General features: G+C 48.5%; 7 protein-coding genes across 7 annotated transcripts; 4 read left to right on the top strand and 3 right to left on the bottom strand.

Moving 5' to 3' along the window:
* Nucleotides 1-806: 806 nt before the first annotated feature.
* Nucleotides 807-3,333, bottom strand: FPOAC1_008170 (uncharacterized protein; the record flags this gene model as incomplete). The annotated part of the gene is made up of 2 exons (XM_044852615.1): nucleotides 807-878; nucleotides 934-3,333. 2 exons carry the CDS (start codon nucleotides 3,331-3,333, stop codon nucleotides 807-809), a joined length of 2,472 nt encoding a protein of 823 aa, XP_044705285.1.
* Nucleotides 3,334-4,680: 1,347 nt separating this feature from the next.
* On the bottom strand, nucleotides 4,681-5,153 carry RPS20 (40S ribosomal protein S20; the record flags this gene model as incomplete). The annotated part of the gene is made up of 3 exons (XM_044852614.1): nucleotides 4,681-4,721; nucleotides 4,775-5,042; nucleotides 5,112-5,153. The coding sequence occupies 3 exons, from the start codon at nucleotides 5,151-5,153 to the stop codon at nucleotides 4,681-4,683; spliced, it is 351 nt and encodes a 116-aa protein (XP_044705284.1).
* A 581-nt stretch (nucleotides 5,154-5,734) lies between these two features.
* FPOAC1_008168 (uncharacterized protein) lies at nucleotides 5,735-6,226 on the top strand (the record flags this gene model as incomplete). Its single annotated transcript, XM_044852613.1, has 1 exon — nucleotides 5,735-6,226. One exon carries the CDS (start codon nucleotides 5,735-5,737, stop codon nucleotides 6,224-6,226), a length of 492 nt encoding a protein of 163 aa, XP_044705283.1.
* A 36-nt stretch (nucleotides 6,227-6,262) lies between these two features.
* On the bottom strand, nucleotides 6,263-6,964 carry FPOAC1_008167 (uncharacterized protein; the record flags this gene model as incomplete). The annotated part of the gene is made up of 2 exons (XM_044852612.1): nucleotides 6,263-6,771; nucleotides 6,844-6,964. 2 exons carry the CDS (start codon nucleotides 6,962-6,964, stop codon nucleotides 6,263-6,265), a joined length of 630 nt encoding a protein of 209 aa, XP_044705282.1.
* Nucleotides 6,965-7,627: 663 nt separating this feature from the next.
* Nucleotides 7,628-9,052, top strand: FPOAC1_008166 (uncharacterized protein; the record flags this gene model as incomplete). Its single annotated transcript, XM_044852611.1, has 4 exons — nucleotides 7,628-7,754; nucleotides 7,813-8,069; nucleotides 8,118-8,196; nucleotides 8,250-9,052. The coding sequence occupies 4 exons, from the start codon at nucleotides 7,628-7,630 to the stop codon at nucleotides 9,050-9,052; spliced, it is 1,266 nt and encodes a 421-aa protein (XP_044705281.1).
* Nucleotides 9,053-11,523: 2,471 nt separating this feature from the next.
* Nucleotides 11,524-12,489, top strand: FPOAC1_008165 (uncharacterized protein; the record flags this gene model as incomplete). Its single annotated transcript, XM_044852610.1, has 1 exon — nucleotides 11,524-12,489. The coding sequence occupies one exon, from the start codon at nucleotides 11,524-11,526 to the stop codon at nucleotides 12,487-12,489; it is 966 nt and encodes a 321-aa protein (XP_044705280.1).
* Nucleotides 12,490-13,938: 1,449 nt separating this feature from the next.
* Nucleotides 13,939-17,213, top strand: FPOAC1_008164 (uncharacterized protein; the record flags this gene model as incomplete). Its single annotated transcript, XM_044852609.1, has 5 exons — nucleotides 13,939-14,018; nucleotides 14,148-14,334; nucleotides 14,434-16,867; nucleotides 16,921-17,122; nucleotides 17,174-17,213. 5 exons carry the CDS (start codon nucleotides 13,939-13,941, stop codon nucleotides 17,211-17,213), a joined length of 2,943 nt encoding a protein of 980 aa, XP_044705279.1.
* Nucleotides 17,214-17,524: the final 311 nt, after the last annotated feature.

Raw genomic sequence — 17,524 nt, 5'->3', positions numbered from 1 at the left:
TTGCTACCTTCATACCTTTAGGTAGGTATCTTTATGTCAAATAAAGGACCAGAACTTATAATAGGTAACTTTTCGTTAGGGCTTTGACATAAGTAAATATCTTTATTGAATGACCCAGACCATATACGTCAGTCATTGCGGTACGTTTTACAGTGTGCTCCAACAGACAGGATTGACGTCGAATAGCATATCGACATTTAATGTTCTTCTCCAGTCATATTATCATTTTGCATTGTGATTACCAAGCATCTTCAGTGTCTTTTATGATCTAAAGGCTCTATCGTACACTTAACATCTTCATAATAGATCCCTCGAGTCAAAGTCTGTTGACCCACAGGCAAACGTGGTAGGAATTCATTATTCGTAGGCATTCATGGGCTCGGTCTTGCTACTCTGACTATCTTCAGGGTATCATCTGCCAGCTCGTCCATTATCTAACTCTCAACCTCAAGCCTTCGTAATGTACAAGTACTACAACCCGGGCCCATGCACGGGCTACACATACACAGAGTGAAGCCACTCCTCCATTTGCGTACGTGAATACAGGCCACTCAAGGGACCTGCTTATACCAGAAAACGCCGATGCCATGCCCCATGCTCTCGTACCAAAGTGAACAGTAGCGCCAGCCACCAACCCCTATTCCATAAATGCCACCTCCAAACCGTAGTTTGATCGAACAGCTCCACCCACGTCCTTCAACCACTGGAACAAGGTTCCATATACTTCATTACGCTCATCATCTCGAAACCGAAGGTTGTCAAACGCAAGTGCAGACTCTTTAAAATCGCAATGTCCATTACAATCATCACATCATTGAGTCGTCCATCTCCACGTCGTCCTCGAAACTCTCGATGGCTTCTTTGATCTGCTGGCTTGCCTGTCAAGAATTAACGTCAGTGATTGTCTATATGCGAAACATTTAGCTGGCTTACCTTGGGATCCAGGGCAAGAGCAATAGTAAAGTGCCGCACTGAGAGCTGCTTCTCGCCCATGCTTCTATACAGTTTGCCGAGAAGAAAGTGGACCGTTGCTTCATCTGGTGCCAAGTCCTTCAATATCATCAACTCCTTCTGTGCCTGTTCCAGCTGACCAACAGCAAGTAGCGCTCTGGCCTTCTTGTATCGGGTTTGGGCGGCGCGAGGGGCAAGCTCTACTGCTTTACTATAAGCTTGAAGAGCAGGCATTATCTGTTTCTGTTTCTCCAACACTGTTCCAATACAAGTAATGAGGACTGCGTTGTTGGGATTAATGCTTTGAGCGGCATGGAAGTGCGTATACGCTTTTTCATATGCGCCGAGACGTTCTTGAACCCTTCCGATGCCATAATAGGCATTATAGTGACGTTTGTCAGCAGATATCGCTTGTCGGTATGCCGTCTGCGCCTTATCGTATTCTTCATTTGTAACATACTCGTGTCCCTGCAAGGTAAATGCGTATGCAAACTTGGGGTCCAGTTGAGTTGCTCTCTTGAAACACTTGAGAGCTTGCTCATGATCGCGTGCTAATGACCAAGCATTGCCAAGTGCGCACCAAGCCTGAGGGGAGAGCCAGGCTGAGTCCACCAGCTCATGCGCCAGAAAGGAGAGATCCGTCTCACGTCTCAAATGCCACAAGATCGTGGAATACACCTCCATATCCTCGAGGCGCGAAGGCGCTTGGACTCGCATTCTCCGGAAAAACTTCTCAGCCTCGGCGTATGAGGCCTGCTCATAATGAGCCCGACCCATCTGAGCGAGCACCCAGGGAGTGTTCTGGTGAGACACAGGTAGGGATTGGAAATGCTGAAGGCTCTCGGTGCATTGGAATTGAGACAGGGAATAGTATCCATTCGCCAGCTTCTTTGTAAGATCAAGTATCCATTTAAGCCCTTCTTCGAGCCTTTGGGAATCCAACTCCAGTGTCTTGTGGACAGGTGGAGGCGGTGGCACGTCCTTGGGTTTTTGCACCTCGCCGTGATCAATCTCTACATGGGCATCTTCAAGAGGCTTGCGATTACCACTGACCACACGTCCAACGTTATTGCCGCTGGAACCAGGTCGAACGATTCGAGAAATGGGCGGTCTGGCCTTTTTCAATTCTCTGGGAGCCGACGTTCCTATTGTGGTCGCGCTCGAGTTCGCTTTGGATGATGGTCGGAACATATTGAGTCTTGCACTACGCCGCGTCGTCGTCGGCTCCTCTGAATTTGTCGCTCGCTGTGCGGGATGTCCTGATACAGTCCGTTTCCTTTCCGCTGCTGGTATGGACGGTCGCAACGATGCTGGAGGTGCGGCGTTGGATGCGTCAGTCATTATATTTTCTGTTGACTGCTCTTGCTGTCCCTTCTCTTGCGCCCTTGTGCGCCGGGAACCTATCCGATAATTCATTCGTGGAGGGGCCTCATGTCCTTGCTCAACAGCTTGTGCTTGCCGTGTCCGGCGAGGTGGTGCTTGGGGAGGCTCGTGAGATTGGCCGAGGCGGGATGATGTCGTAAATGATGATAATGGACCCGGAGGCGTCTCCATGCCGTCGAAGCCAGAGCCACTATTAGTTGATGTTGTACCGCGCATACGTCCTTCCTGTATCTTTTGCATGAAGTCGCTTTTATGGATATCCTGACTGGAATCACCATTTGTCAGCTCGATGCTGTCAGTGTTATGACTTGAGCTAAATGGATCGTTTCCAATATCCACTACGGCGTTTCTTTGTGACTTCTTTGCGGGCAGGTCGGAAGGGATTGGTACAGATCCCTCTCTTGTTACCAATGGATTCGTTTCCACGTCAAAGCTATGGACAAGCGGTTCGTTGGCTCTGAAGATAGTTGGTACGCGGACCGTAACGCCAAGGTCACATAGAGCTGAAAAAGCATCCCACATGAAAGGATTGAGCTGAAGAGCCTCCTCGTAGCAGCTGACGGCCTTCTTCTTGTCATCGTAGCCACGATGCAATCTTCCTAGAAGGCACAGTACTGCAGGCGTATCGGGAAGAGCTGTTCGAGCTGTCGCGCTATGTTTTCCCAAGCTGCACTTTGAGGTCCAGAGGCTCCGAGCCTTCTCCAAGGCTGAGAGACCGTCCTTATATCGTTCGAGTGCCAAACAAGCTTGAGCGAATACCCAGGCACAGCCCAAATGAGCGCCTCGATACCCTGTGGCCTTGCTCACGTCGTAAGCAGAACGATAGTCGCCAAGACGCAAATGGCATAGCGCATAGAGGTATGTAGATTCGCTGGACCTTGGGTCTTGTGCTGTCAAACGTTCGGAGAAGAAAAGAGCGTTGTCGTATGAGGCGTTGTCAAGATGGTAATGTATGACTTGTCTTAGGAGGCCATTAACGGCCGTCGGGGTAGGAGCCATGCTGGATGTTGCTGTCCGGCGACTGGGCATGTAGTAGGAGTTTGGGGGGTTCGGGAGGTGAAGGCGCTGACGGTGCTCCTTAACGAGGTATGCTGGCCATGAGACGTCGATAAATAAAAGACAAGATATAGGATTCAGCGGGGAGTGACCCAACAACTCGCGATCGAGTGAATGGTCGTTCTGTTTGACCAAACAATTATTTGTTGTCTGTATGGGCCGTTCGCGTGGGTAGCGGGGACAGTCGAGTCGAAAGAAAACAAAGCAGCCGTGGGTCGGTCACTAGCTGGTCGCAGTCGCTTTCGACGTCGCCGAAGGAATTAATAATTAATGCAACGAAAAAAAATAGATGGCGTACGCGAGGAAAGCTTTCGATTTGAGGCGGTGTTTTGATGTTGCAACCTAGGGGGCATGCAAGAGATCGTCAAAAAGAATCGTCAAAGTCAATCGATGGCTGGCAACGTTTCGTGAACGGACGGGAACGGTGGGTCCAGAGCGAGCGAGAATGTTGATGAAGATGAGACTAAGGGGGGAAGCTCAAAAGTATAGAAAGGATGAAGAAGAAAGACAAATTTCCCTGCTACCAGCTAATACGGCTTCGATATGAGTTGCTCATGGTATGAATTGCAAACTCGGCCTGAGCTTCAAAGACGATGCGGTAAGAGAAGATGGAAGGTCCAAATCTGAACGTTAAACAGGCTTCAATGTTTGGTAGTGACGGGTTCCATGGCAAGCGCGCGGTACCTGCCTAGAATCGTGGATGGACTGTGCTGTGATTGGTTCAGGGTTGCGCCTAGCAACCAGCCTCCAAGTATATGTACTTACGAAGACTGCTGGCCCCCACCAAAGAATAAGTACCTGTAATCACAGGTCTTGAACATATCAGCCACTGAGGTTTCGTAAAGCCATATGTGCAAATGAAACAGTTCATGAATTTCAGATATAATAAACCGAGAGTGCCTGCAGACATAGGTAAGAGCCCCCTTTTCCTCCTTCCTGACAAAAGAATGATCGCTGATACTAGGAGTGCTGAACAGTTAGGTCGTCTAATAGCTACATCTACCCTTGAATTTCATCAAGTAGCTTTCGCATTGAACAATTGTCCATTGCTTCAAAGATACGAATCGATACGATCGTTAAATTCAGAATACAGTCAGGACAGTGTCAACGTCAGATGGTAGCTTTGAATGGTAGAACTCGAGGTTCTCAGATATTCATTAATCATGACTGAGTATCCTATATCCACCACTCTTGCTGCGGGCAAGATCCTGACGTTCCCATCATTCCCTTCCCTCACAATGCCAAGACACAACCAGGCTTTTTTACCACTGACTAGAACCGTGACCACATTTAAGCAGCGATGGTAACCTCAACCTCGACACCGGCCTCAACTGTAAACTGGTTAGATCTTCTGCAACTACCCTGACGAAACGGGATCCCTTACTGTTGACGATGACGGACTTGACAACCTCGGTAGGGGCGTGGAGGTCGATGAGGCGCTTGTGGACGCGGAGCTCGTAAGAGTCCCAAGTCTTGGAACCTTCACCACAAGGGGTCTTTCGGGTGGTGATCTTGAGGTTCTTGGTGGGGAGACGGACAGGTCCCTTGATGGTAAGACCCTTGCTGCGGGCGCGCTCGATCAATTCGGCGCTGACCTTCTCAAGAGACTGGACCTTTCGGCTGGTCAAGGTAATTCGGATGCGGTGGCTCTTCTGATGTAGGTGTTAGCATCGTCGCCGTGGTCGCAATCGCAGTCGTGGGTGGAGGTTTTCTCAACGTACGGGAGCATCACCGACTTCCTTCTCGTTCTTCTGGTGAGACATTGTGAATGGGCTGTCAAGACTCGGCAAAGGGCGACTGCAACGGTAACGTGATGACGGCCTAGGAGGGATGAGGGATTGATTCCTTTTGTTAGTAGGCAGAAAAGAGTTGTTCACGATTTAGCCCCAATTCAAAAAGTTGTGCGCTTATCGACCATTATCTTCACGTGATCATGTCCATCAGAGCTATCAGACGCAGGTATCCATTGACCTCTTGAAGGCATGAAATAGCAAGAACAGTTTTACTCAAAACTATATGTCTGACAGATACTTATGTAATAAAAGTAAGAGATATCGAGCTGTAAACATATTATTGATGCTACTCAATATGAACATCTCATGACTTGGGTGCTCTTGGACGAGCTTTCCATCAGGATAAGGCCAGCCCGAAGTCGGAAAGTGGAGGTGCCTATCAGATCGCTGCAATTGAAGGCAATCCCTTGTTGTCATCAACGTCCAGTTTCGTCATTCCACTCACTCATCAACTCAACACTCGAGCTCCGTTTCGAACCGCTTTTTATTCTCTTATCAATCGAATTGCAAGGCTCATAGTTTCTTTGTACGTGCAGTATACAACAGTCACAATGGCTCAGAAAGCAAAGAAAGATCGCGCCAAATCTAACGCCGTGGCGCTGAACAACCTCCACGTCGGCTCTCTTGTCGTCAACGCCCTCTTTCTTCTTGCTCATTTTCTATTTCGCTCTCGATCTCTCTGGTTATACGTCCTCTTTTCTGTACCAGCACTCATCTGCGAGTATGTTCTCGAGTTTTCTGGCCGACCCAAGTACGACCCGACAACCAAGGCGCTGCGCACCGCTGGTGAAGATCTGTCCTCTCCTGGTTTGACTGAGTATATGTTTGACGTTATCTGGGTCACCTGGGCCTCGGTGATTCTCGTCATCTTCTTCGGAAACAAAGCTTGGTTCATATGGCTTGTTCTCCCTGCTTACGGCCTGTACCTCGGAAGTGGACTGCTCGGTATGGGAAAACAGAAGATGGCTGAGTTTCAAGGAGCTGGCGATGCTGGCGCAGGTGCAGCTCCCCCTGGCAATCGAAGGGCGCGCCGTGCTGCTTAATTAGGCCAATTGTTTCTATTCGATCGATCTAGCTGTCTAAGTGCTTTGCTTCGGACGCTCTCCTGTCCATCGCTCCAGGATATCGGCGTCTGCATTACGGACCAGAACATGAACGTGCTCTAAAGCACGCACGCTCTGAAGAGCCACCCAATTTTTGAACCACAACACTCGATCCTCTCCGTCCGGGCCAAGAGCATCAATAAAAGTCTTTTTTACAAAAGACTGAACCAATGCTCTACTCTCAGGCGTCATATCGCCAGTCTCGGGATCTGTTGGGATAGTTGTGCGCAACCATACAACAATATGCCGAATCTCCGAATCCAAGCCATAGGGCCAGTCATTAATCAGGACACGGTAGTCTGAAGGGTCTTTGAATGGAACATGAGATGCGGGTGTGAAAGGCGGGTTTCCCCATTCCTTGGGCAGGCGGTTGACGAGCAGGTAGTTTGTCATGGAGCCATACTCTGCTTTTGTTTCGGCAGTCCAAGCCATGTATCGACGAAGGTCAGAAGGCTTGCGCTTCAAGACTGATAAATTGTTCGCCTCTGACTGGTATCAATGGCTGGTCTCATAGCAGAAAGCAATATTCGAGTAGGTGGTCAACTAGAGTTACTCACCAATAATTTCCTTTAGCTCCTGCCAATCATGCTTGTGAAATTCTTCGTCCGTTTGTGAGAGAACCCATTTATCAACATCAGTCAGCGGGAAAGGCGCTTCTTCTGGAACAGATTCGCCCATTTTGGGTGAGGAAGTCGTCGATGTGAACGATCTTGGAAAATTCCTCTTTCGAATATACCAAGAAGTTGGTATCAACGGCTTGTTTTGTAGTTGTGACGTAGATACTGAGATGTTAAGCTCTGTTTATTGAGAACATGTTTGAAACCCACTCGCTGTCATTGTCATTGTCTGAATGCGGTGAGGAATTGGCCCCAACCAGATTATGTCAGCTGTTGCAAGACGACGAAGTATCATTATCACTCGCTCGCATTAATTGAGTGATGAGAGTTGCTTTAGGGTAAGAAGAGGAAATATGGATATTGAAGTTTAATAATCGAGGTCACTGCATCACATGTAAGGAGGGTTGGTCTTTTGTCTACAACTGTATGTCAGGCTAGGCGAGTTTCCAAGTCCCAGCACTTAAACCAAGCGACACCAGCCCCTCCATCATCGATCTGATACCCGTCTCTCTCAACGCGTCAGGGATAGATCCTGAGATTTGCTGGAATCTGCAGCGGTTTGAATACGGATATCTCATTTTCTTCTTCTTTTGTTTTCCACCCTCGTCGATAGATTCTTAGAGGTTCCTGTTATCAAAGCACTCACTTATGCGTTAGACACTGTCACCTATTCTCTCTCGGATTCCATGACCAATTCCTCTCGACAGTCACAGGCTCCCTCACCATGATCCTCGGCCCTATAACCCTCATTGACTGCGGAGTTTTTCTCATATTTCTTGCGCCTCAGCTCATATGGAACGCTGGATTCTTTCTTACTCTGTTCACGGCTCTCAAGGCTTTGCCATTTCTATGTGGGTAAACGCATGCTGAATGTCTACCATAAGTTAGTCTAACTCACATAACAAACAGTAATACAACTACCCTATGAATTTGTCACCGATCGCTACTTGACTCACCCGAGTCGACAGCTCGCATTTACACAGACAGCTACAGTGTTCGAGGATTTCGTGATACGTTGCGTACGATATGCGTTTGCTCACATGCCCGCCAAAGTCGGGAGGGTCTTCTTTGGCAAATACGTTGCACTGCCATTCGCTCGGTGGCGGATGCTTCGACATGGCTACATTAGATCTCCAGTGCACTATCGAGAGTATCATATAGGACAAGTATGCCTCTCGTTTCTAGTGGCTGGCCGTTTAATTAACAGATAACAGGGAGCTATTCAAACCAAAGGTACTTGGATTATGCACCAACCAGAGCAACCTCCGGATTTTGTCCTCTATTATGTCCATGGTAGGACGCGGAACTCGTACAATTCTTCTCTACGTAATACTAATTGTCACAAGGCGGTGGGTTCCTGATGGGTTCAACTTACTTTTATCTCGAGTTCCTTATGACATGGCATCACCTCCTGGTCGAAGCTGGATTTAAAAACCCGGCCATATTTGCGCTTGAGTACACTTTGGTGCCTGATCGAGTCTACCCAAGACAGGTTCTGGAAGTACTGGAAGGTTACAAGCATGTTCTCCAAGTTGTCAAGGACGCCTCCAAGGTCTGCGTCTCAGGCGACTCAGCCGGTGGCTCATTGATCCTGAGCATGCTGCTCGAATTGGGTGCTCAAGCAGGCAGCCAAGATAAAGGTATCAATTCCGATATCCGAGGTGGCCTTACTGATCTTGACCCACCACATTTACCCTTACCCAGAATGGCGACACTTATCTCGCCATGGATAACCCTCATGTCGAACTTGCACTATGATTCCAAAAGTGACTTTTTGGACAAACGTACTCTGTGGAAGTACGCACGAGAGTATGCAGGTGAAAACATGATTCAACAGCAGCCAGCCTCCCCGGGAAATTGCGTCGACGACAAGCTCTGGAGAGCAGCCAGTCCTGAACGAGGATATTTTATCATCTTTGGGGAAGAAGAGGTCTTTGCCTCAGATGTTGAAGACTTTCTCAAGAGACAGGCCAAAATCGGTGTTCAGGCCGAAGGACAGAAATTTGATGGGGGCATCCACGCGTGGCCAGTAGCCTCGCTGTTCCTTTCGAGCACAGAAGAGAGGCGACTACAAGGGCTTCGAACAGCTGTCAAGGAGATTAGAAGACGAATGTTTGAGTGGGGTACATTGAACGGTGATAAAGTGTAGTAGTCAGATTAGATCAAGTAAAAATTCACAGACAAGACCTGCAGTTGGTGAATCAGGAACCATAGTGTAAAACTCGGCTTCGTCCTCACCAGGCCTGCTCAGAGATTAAAGCTCAACTTGTATCATCATAAACACGTGTAGAAACGGAGTAGAAATGTTGATAAAGAATAAAAATAAAAACATTTCAACTTGCCTGACATATAACGGAATGTGCGCCTGCAGGATGGACCGCTAGGTGGCGTGTTATGTTAAGAAGACGGTAGATAGTTCAGTCGATACTGGTGCGAGCTGTGGACGGAAGCCTGAAGCGTCCAGGAGCGCAAAGGCATCCAGGCCATACCAGTTACTTCAGTGTCTGAATCAGCGCTAGGTTTCCACGTATCTTTTGAGGGAATATGGATGGAATGGACTCCACCAGCGCGCAGCGCATTGTGCGGCTGATGTGAGGCATAGATAGCTCAAGCCATGTTATGTCTGAGGTTGACGATGCATCTGCAGAAGCAAGAAACTTTCCTCTAAGGAAGATAGCACCGCACCATTGTTCCAGGGCTTGGGTGAGGTAGGAAAACCAAGTTCAAGTTCATGTAGATACAGTGTTGTAAGAATTAAATTATCATTGACAAAGAACTAAAGTTCCCATCCATATATGCGCAAAGGTTAGTAAAATGATGCTCATCTATGATGTGGGGCACACGTGGTAGTCTAAACATTTGGATTCCAGCTCGTTCTTGTCAAGCCTCTCCACAAGGCAACAGGGTGCATAAAATACTACCATGGCGTAGGTACTGTAGCGCAGTGTGGGAGCCTGTAGATCTCGTATATGGGCGGTTCCTTACAGAACCCGCCCGGACAGTTACTTATTGTATGTGCATGCCCGAGGATCAGCTTGAGACGCCGTCTCTGATTTGGTGTCTGGCGTCAAGTCACAAGGACCTGCTTTACTGCCTTCGTCTCGTAAATACAGGAGACAACCCTCCGCCTTCCATATGCACATATAAACGGCCGGCATTCCCTCGTTTCCCCCGCCATCTGCCGCCGCTTTGTCGAATACCATTGCCGATTACTTACGCCTCTTACCTCTGCGATAGCGACGCATGACCACAGCCATCACCATCGCCTTCAGTTATTACCGGAACTGGGTACTTAATCTACGGCCAGGCTGGTTAGATGATCCACTGCTCCACCCGAGATTCAGTCCAACATTACTGTATCATTACATTGTCCCTTGCACTCACTTACACGCCCGTCATTTATACATCAATCCCATCAAGGCAAGAATTCACGTCTATTCAACGTCTTCGAGTTATCAGCTGTCATATCGTACATCTCTTTATTATCGTCGTCGTCATCATCATCATCATCATTAACAACCAGCTTTAAGCATCCACACCACCATTTCGATTGAGGCTCAAAATATTCTTCTTGATCACCTGGCTTACACGCGCATTGTTGCCTTCCGCACCTTGTTTCAACCCGCTTACTGTACTGCCCTCCACCAGCAGTATTAACAGAACAGATCCATTGCTGTCATCTTGGTTGCAAGGGGTTGTCTTATATAGACTAGTAACCCATCCCCTCCTGCTGCGCTGCAACCAACCGCTTTGCGATAGTTGAAAAGGCAGCAATTTGTCATTCCCTCCTCGTCTGCGTCTCTAAGCCTTACCCTCTGTTCCGTATGCGGTCCTGTCAGGAAGGCCACACTCCATTATCAACCATCACGTCAAATTAGAGCACATCGTCATTCCCAAACCCTGTCAAGGGACGGGAACCTGAGCTTGCTGATTCGTGAACCAACTCCTCATTTCCCCTGTCCATTACGCACGGCTCTTATCGGCACCCGTTCAGCTGCAGCATCTAGCCTTCCTGACAAACTAGTATGTGTTCGGGATTATTGTTTGTTTGATATATTAGCTCAGAGAGTGCCCTTTCAGCTATCGCTTTGTCTCTTGACCCATCACATATATCTGAGTATTATACTCGGATAGTCGCGCTTTTGGCTGAATAACCAAACAGAGCACAGCAGCCAATACAAAGACTCAACTCGACACATCGAACAAGCAAGCCATTGACTGTTAGTGATCTAGCTTTCGGTTTCCTACTATTTTGTTGTGTCTTTCTTCTGATCACAAAAGGAAACTCCAAAAAAAACACAAGTCAAAATACGGTGAAAAGCAAATCACATACAGTTTCGTGCTTACAGCTACCTTGTTCTGTGACGGAGGCTCGCATCACCCCGCTGTTCTTTCGTCCGTGCCGCCAGGCACCTTGTCATCCACAGCACTCAGTGCTGTTCTTTACTATCAAAGTTGATCGGCTCGCGTACAATAGCCGTATATCCACAAAGAGGAATTCATTCATTAACTAACTGGCTTTCTGCTGGACTTTAATAATTTTAGCCCGGCCGCTTCGGCGTGCAAAGCCCCACCATAAACCCAATCCGCAGGGAAAGACCCGGACAAAAAAAAATTATTATGTCTGCCGACGACAGTTATGCCCCCAAGTCTCCGGACCTCTCCTCTTTTTACTCAAACGGTCCCACTCAGGAAGAAGTACATCATCCACAAACCGACAGTCACTTTAGGCCCGGATACGAATATAAAGCAGAGTCCCCAACCTACACCAGATCTGCTTCTTTTTCTTCCTACGTCCCCCCTTCTCCTCACTTCAACAACACCAGTCGTATCTCAACCGACTCTACGCACCATCATTTGGAGTTAGACTACCAAGAACGTTCTGCGCAACCAAGAACTTCAAGACCGGAATACCAGCCCTACCCATCGCGACACTCTTCTATCCCAGAGCACTACATCTACTCTACACCGGACCAAAGAAGACTTTCCGGCTACAGCTACGATTCACTGCAACAGCCTCAAGCGCGACACGCCTCGCTAAGTCAAGTATACCCAGAGCCAACTACCAACCACAACGCGACCACATACGACACACCCTTCCCACCTCTGACCGCAGTTGGTGATTTGGAACGAACTTCTACGTTTGGCGCTGCACCTTTCGATCACAACATGCCTCCGCGCAAAGCCGCGCCCCCTGCGGCGCCTGCAATCGACCCATCTCCCGTCCGAACCAAATTCCCCACAGCCAGAATCAAGCGAATCATGCAGGCTGACGAGGAAGTTGGCAAAGTTGCGCAGCAAACACCGATTGCCGTGGGCAAAGCTCTCGAGCTTTTCATGATTCAGCTCGTGACGAAGAGCGCCGATGTAGCTAAAGACAAGGGCTCGAAGAGAGTTACTGCATCAATGCTCAAGCAAGTTGTTGAGACAGATGAACAATGGGATTTCTTGCGTGAAATTGTCAGTCGCGTTGAGAACGAGAAGGAGGGCAGCAGGTCCAAAGCTAAGCAAGAGAGCTCAAGTGATGAGGAAATTGAGGAACCCAAAAAGAGAACTCGCGGTGGTAGAAAGAAGAAAGCGACATAGAGCTTTGTACTTTGGTTCTGTGTAAAGGATTGCTGTGCAAGCTTTTGTTGTTATTCTTGTTTTTTGGGATGTGTCATGAGCAATAATGATCAAGTGGTTGGCGTTCGGGAGGACTCGCATCGAGCCGGTGTTTGGCGCTACGGAAGACAGTTCGTCCCATAGCTTTTGTTATGTTTTGCGTATCGTTATACGTTTATGGGATGGATATGATTGTTACTGGTGTTTCGCGGGATCATCTCCAGTTCAAGCACCATATAGAATTTCTCGGAATATCATTATACTCCCTTGTCCGTTAATCGCTTTAACTTGATTAAAAAAAAAAAGCTGACATGATATTTTTGAGTGTTTACATGAAGCAACTTATTCACGGTAAACAAGTAAAGTTCTACGTGAATTTTAAAGTTTAAATGGCTTTCGTCCCTCGCTCTGATCTATCAACAATTGACCTCTGCTTCCATCTTTTTTGTCTTGGGGTTGATTTCATTTGTTATCAAATTACCCTAGAGTAACATAAACCACTGACGTAGGAGTAACTGACGTCAGCAATGAACCTATGATTGAGCAGCACACTTTAACAGAGAACTTAGTTATGCATAGGACTTGTAGATTGAGGGCATGTGATAATAATTGGTTACATGTACCTAATTACTGGACATGCTATCTTGGTACTTTGAAAAATATACTGGTTGTTCAGACAATCTCTATAAAGGAAATATGGAGAAGGAGATGGCCCTCCGAGTCGCTAAAAGGGTCCATGCATATTATGGATGCCCATGCTAGACTAGTAGGTAGCAGAAAAAATGACCTCCTAAGTCTTGGAGTATAAAAATAATCAGTCTAAAAGCCATAGTCTAAGGAGAGTAAAGTGACCTACTAATTTTTATCTCTTATGCTTCCAGCGACCAATTTTTCTGATACCCCGAGGCCATGCTCGGCTTCAAGTCCAGTTCCAGGACAGTATTTTAGTCTAGTGCCCCCAGGCTTCACTTGGCCTCAGGGGTGCAGCAAGCTGCCTCATTGGACTACCAGGAGGGTTTCCTTTATTTCTTAGAGGTGAGCTCTTAGCTTCAATCACCTAGAGCCAAGTGGCCAGCTAGTATTATTCATTCCAACCCTTGCTTGCGCCTTGGTCCTGAACGATACCGCCGTCCTTTGAAATTATCCACTATTATTCTAAGATGGACGGACGCCTTTAGTCTACCTTACCCGCTGCGACTCCTGTAAATCCTCCCACTAAAGAAGGCGGGCTGGGACGGTTTCGTCAACATCAACCAACTTTGTCACATATGAATGGCCTCTTGATCTCGTCCTCTCGCTGCAGCGCCAACCTCTAGCTCTCCTAATCACATATCATAGGAGCATCATTCCGTTCTTTCCAATTCCTGTACAAACCCTAGATGACGAACCGCCAGCTGTCCATTACAGGCGCTTGCTCCCCCGCGTAAACCAATGTCGTGGGACCTGCTTCAGAGGTTCCTTGAGTCCGACGTCTTCAACTCCAACCCCTTTCTCCCCGTCTCCTACCTCTCGTGAGTTTCTTACAACCCCCCTGCAGACCCTCTACCGAGTGTTGATATTGGCCACGTCCCCTACTTGACCATCTCGCTTCATCCGCCGCCTCCGACTTCGCCAATCGCTAATGCCACCTGTCGCAACAGCCGCTACGCCGACCACGTGGGAATTCACTATGTTCTCTGCCAGAAGCTGCGCCAGTTTCCCTACGAGGACATCGAGTTCTTCTTACCACAGCTATGCCACCTTATAATCAGCGTTCACAATGAGTCAATGGCATTAGAGGAGTTTTTGATGGACTTGTGCGAGGAATCCGTCACAGCTGCGCTGCTGGTACGTGTAACCATGCTCAACTTAGCCTTTGACATGGAATGCGAGAACCACCACGTCATGGACTGAACGATTGCAGAATACTGACAATTGTACACGCAGACTTTCTGGTTGTTGCAGACATATCTCCACGATTTATCGTCCAATCCGTCATCTGACTCGTTTCAAACATGTCGTCGCGTATATAACAAGGTTCAGCATATTGTCTTTGGGCTCGCCGATACTGCTCGGCATGAGAAGATAACCGAGAATGTTCTTCCTGTCACGGTTCTCTCTAGCTTCGTGCTTGCCAGTGTTGCGCTGCCAATGTTTCCGCAGTGGGCTGGCCCTCTCGCAGTTGCCCAGGCCCGCAAGCCACAGCCTATCACTAATGATACACAAGAACCCAAGGAGAACACCAAGCCCTCGAGGGCACGTACGGTTACAGCAGGGAATTCACGCTCGAGACGCGCTCGAGAGAACACTCGTACCTTCAGTGCGCCAGACCCCAAAGGATCCAGGGACTCTTCTCCCAAGCCTGCCCATAGTCCTCAACCGCCGCCAGCGATCATCCCACCTCAAAGATCGAGGACGCCGGCTAACACGACTCGACCGTCTGCTCTTGAGTTGAGATCGTTGGAAGGAGCCAAGCTTAGCACATCCTCTCTCCCACTTCCGTCTGCCCGGCCTCCGACGAGACCGACGACGCCAGTTTCAGCAGGTCCTACGCAACATCCGATCGACAATCCCAACAGGAGGCACTCGCATCATGCCAAGGCGATTCTTGCTGTAAATGACTTGTCTCCCGTTCAAAAGACGAGGCTTCTGAGGCAGCATTATTTCAGGTCGCAAACACAATTCTTGACAGCCTTGGAGGGTATCTCGAATCGATTAGTGCTGGTTCCTAAGCCTGCTCGAATGAGTGCTCTTCGCGCAGAGTTGGCTTTGATATCGCAGGATTTGCCAGCCGAGGTTGATATTCCGGTCATCTGCCCTCCAACCTTGGTTAATGGATCACCTGGAAAGAGCCGTCACCATCGAATCGTACGCGTGAACCCCGCAGAGGCAACAGTGCTTAATAGTGCTGAAAAGGTTCCCTATCTGATCATGGTGGAGGTTTTGAGGGACGATTTCTCCTTTGACCCCGATGCGCCTGAGAATCATCGGCTTCTGAACACACTCCTTGGAGGCACATCTCGAGCGAAGCGAATATTTGATCTCTCTGACTCGCCTCGCCTCTCGCCTACAGTCAAAGCTCCCGAGCCCGCACTAGATAGTGTTTTTGAGCCTGCTTCCGGCGACTTGGGAAGCTCACCACTGCTCAAAGGTATTGACGAGTCACCAGTCAGGGCTTCTACGCAGCCTGCACAGAGTCAGAATGCCCAGCGTCTCCCCAGCGGGGTGACACCATCCACCTCGACCTTGGATTTGACGACGCCACGATCATCCGGCACAGGAACATCCCGATCCAACAGCCCGGGACCTATTTCGCGAAGGATGACTCTGCCAATACAGCGAAGCGCGCCAGCTGACCAGCCCGATTTCTCTGCCCTAGCTACACACATGCGAACGGCCTCTCAAATGCTTGCACAACTCGAGGCTACTAGCGGGAAGCGCCCTAAACAGGAGGTAGCTGCTATTAGAGCTAAGATCATCGCTAGTATGCAGAGTCTTGAGGAAAAGAGCTTCGACGTCGATGAACAGGGTCCAACCTTTGACACTATCATCGCCAAAGCCAGCACAACCCCGATCCCTGTAAACAATCCTGATCTGGAGGAAGACGCTCAAATCGACCCCAACCTCAATGCCAGTGCGGGCCGTGAACGAATGGAAAACGATATCAAGACTGGTGGTGTGCAACGTCGTGGTGATCGCGACGACCCTAGTGCGGCCGTCTTTGGTGAAGCTTGGGAGGCTAAGAAGGAACGAATTCGCAAATCCTCACCTTATGGTTGGATGAAAAACTGGGATTTAGTGAGTGTTATTGTCAAGACAGGAGCGGATCTTCGACAAGAAGCGTTCGCTTGCCAGCTTATCGACGTATGCCACAAGATCTGGGTTGATGCTGGGACCGATGTCTGGGTGAAGCGCATGCGAATACTGGTTACAGGCGAGTCATCAGGTCTCATCGAAACCATTACGAGCGGCGTGTCTCTCCACTCTCTAAAGCGAAGTCTTACTCTCGCTTCCGTCGAGTCTGGCCAGAATCCTCGCAATCGTATCGCGACCTTGAGAGATCACTTCCTGAAAGCTTTTGGCAAACCGGACAGCAAAGATTTCCGTGCCGGAGTTGATGCATTCAAGAAGTCTTTGGCGGCATACAGCATAATCTCCTACGTGTTGCAGCTCAAGGACCGGCACAACGGTAATGTCTTGGTAGACAGCGAGGGCCACATTATTCATATTGACTTTGGCTTCATGCTTTCCAACTCGCCTGGCTCTGTAGGCTTTGAAGCTGCTCCGTTCAAACTCACGCATGAATATGTCGATGTTTTGGGTGGACCCATGTCTTCCGATTTTGAAGATTACAAGAGACTTTGCAAGCAAGCTTTCCAAGGTTAGTTCTCTTGATGATTTTGCACAGGGCAAGATGATTAACATGAATTGCAGCTTTACGTCGCTCGGCAGATAACATCATTGACTTGGTAACAATGATGGGGCATGACTCTAGCATGCCTTGTTTCGCGGTCGGTATTGCTCAGGTTACAAACACTCTCCGGCAGAGATTCCAACTCCATCTGAGCGCGGACGAAGCAGAGAATTTTGTAGATGATCTCGTCGCGAAGTCGTTCGGTAGCTACTACACTCGACTGTAAGTAACCATGCATTCACATCCATGTATAGCTTACTGACATGCTTCCAGTTATGACACTTTCCAATATCGCACTCAAGGTATATACTAGACAAACTCGGTACGATCAAGACGCGGCAGGCAGGCAGGCATCGACAGGTTTCAACACATAATGAAAACATCAATAAAGAACTAGGTGTTGCATTGGGATAATTCGGGAGCATATGAGATGGCGTTGCGGACGATAGAAATGGCTGAAACGCCGACATACTTCGATGCGAGTTTTTATATGATAACTGATGAATCACAAGTTAAGAGGAAAATACAGATGAAGGAGTTCTATACCCATCAAGGGTTTGAAGGACTGCACAGAAGGAAGAGGAGGAAATGGATATAGGAACTGAAAGCTGCTTACAACGGCTA

The sequence above is a fragment of the Fusarium poae genome, chromosome 3 (assembly GCF_019609905.1).
Source record: "Fusarium poae strain DAOMC 252244 chromosome 3, whole genome shotgun sequence".
Classification (NCBI taxonomy): Eukaryota; Fungi; Ascomycota; class Sordariomycetes; order Hypocreales; family Nectriaceae; genus Fusarium; species Fusarium poae.
This window is presented reverse-complemented; position numbering and strand designations above follow the sequence as displayed.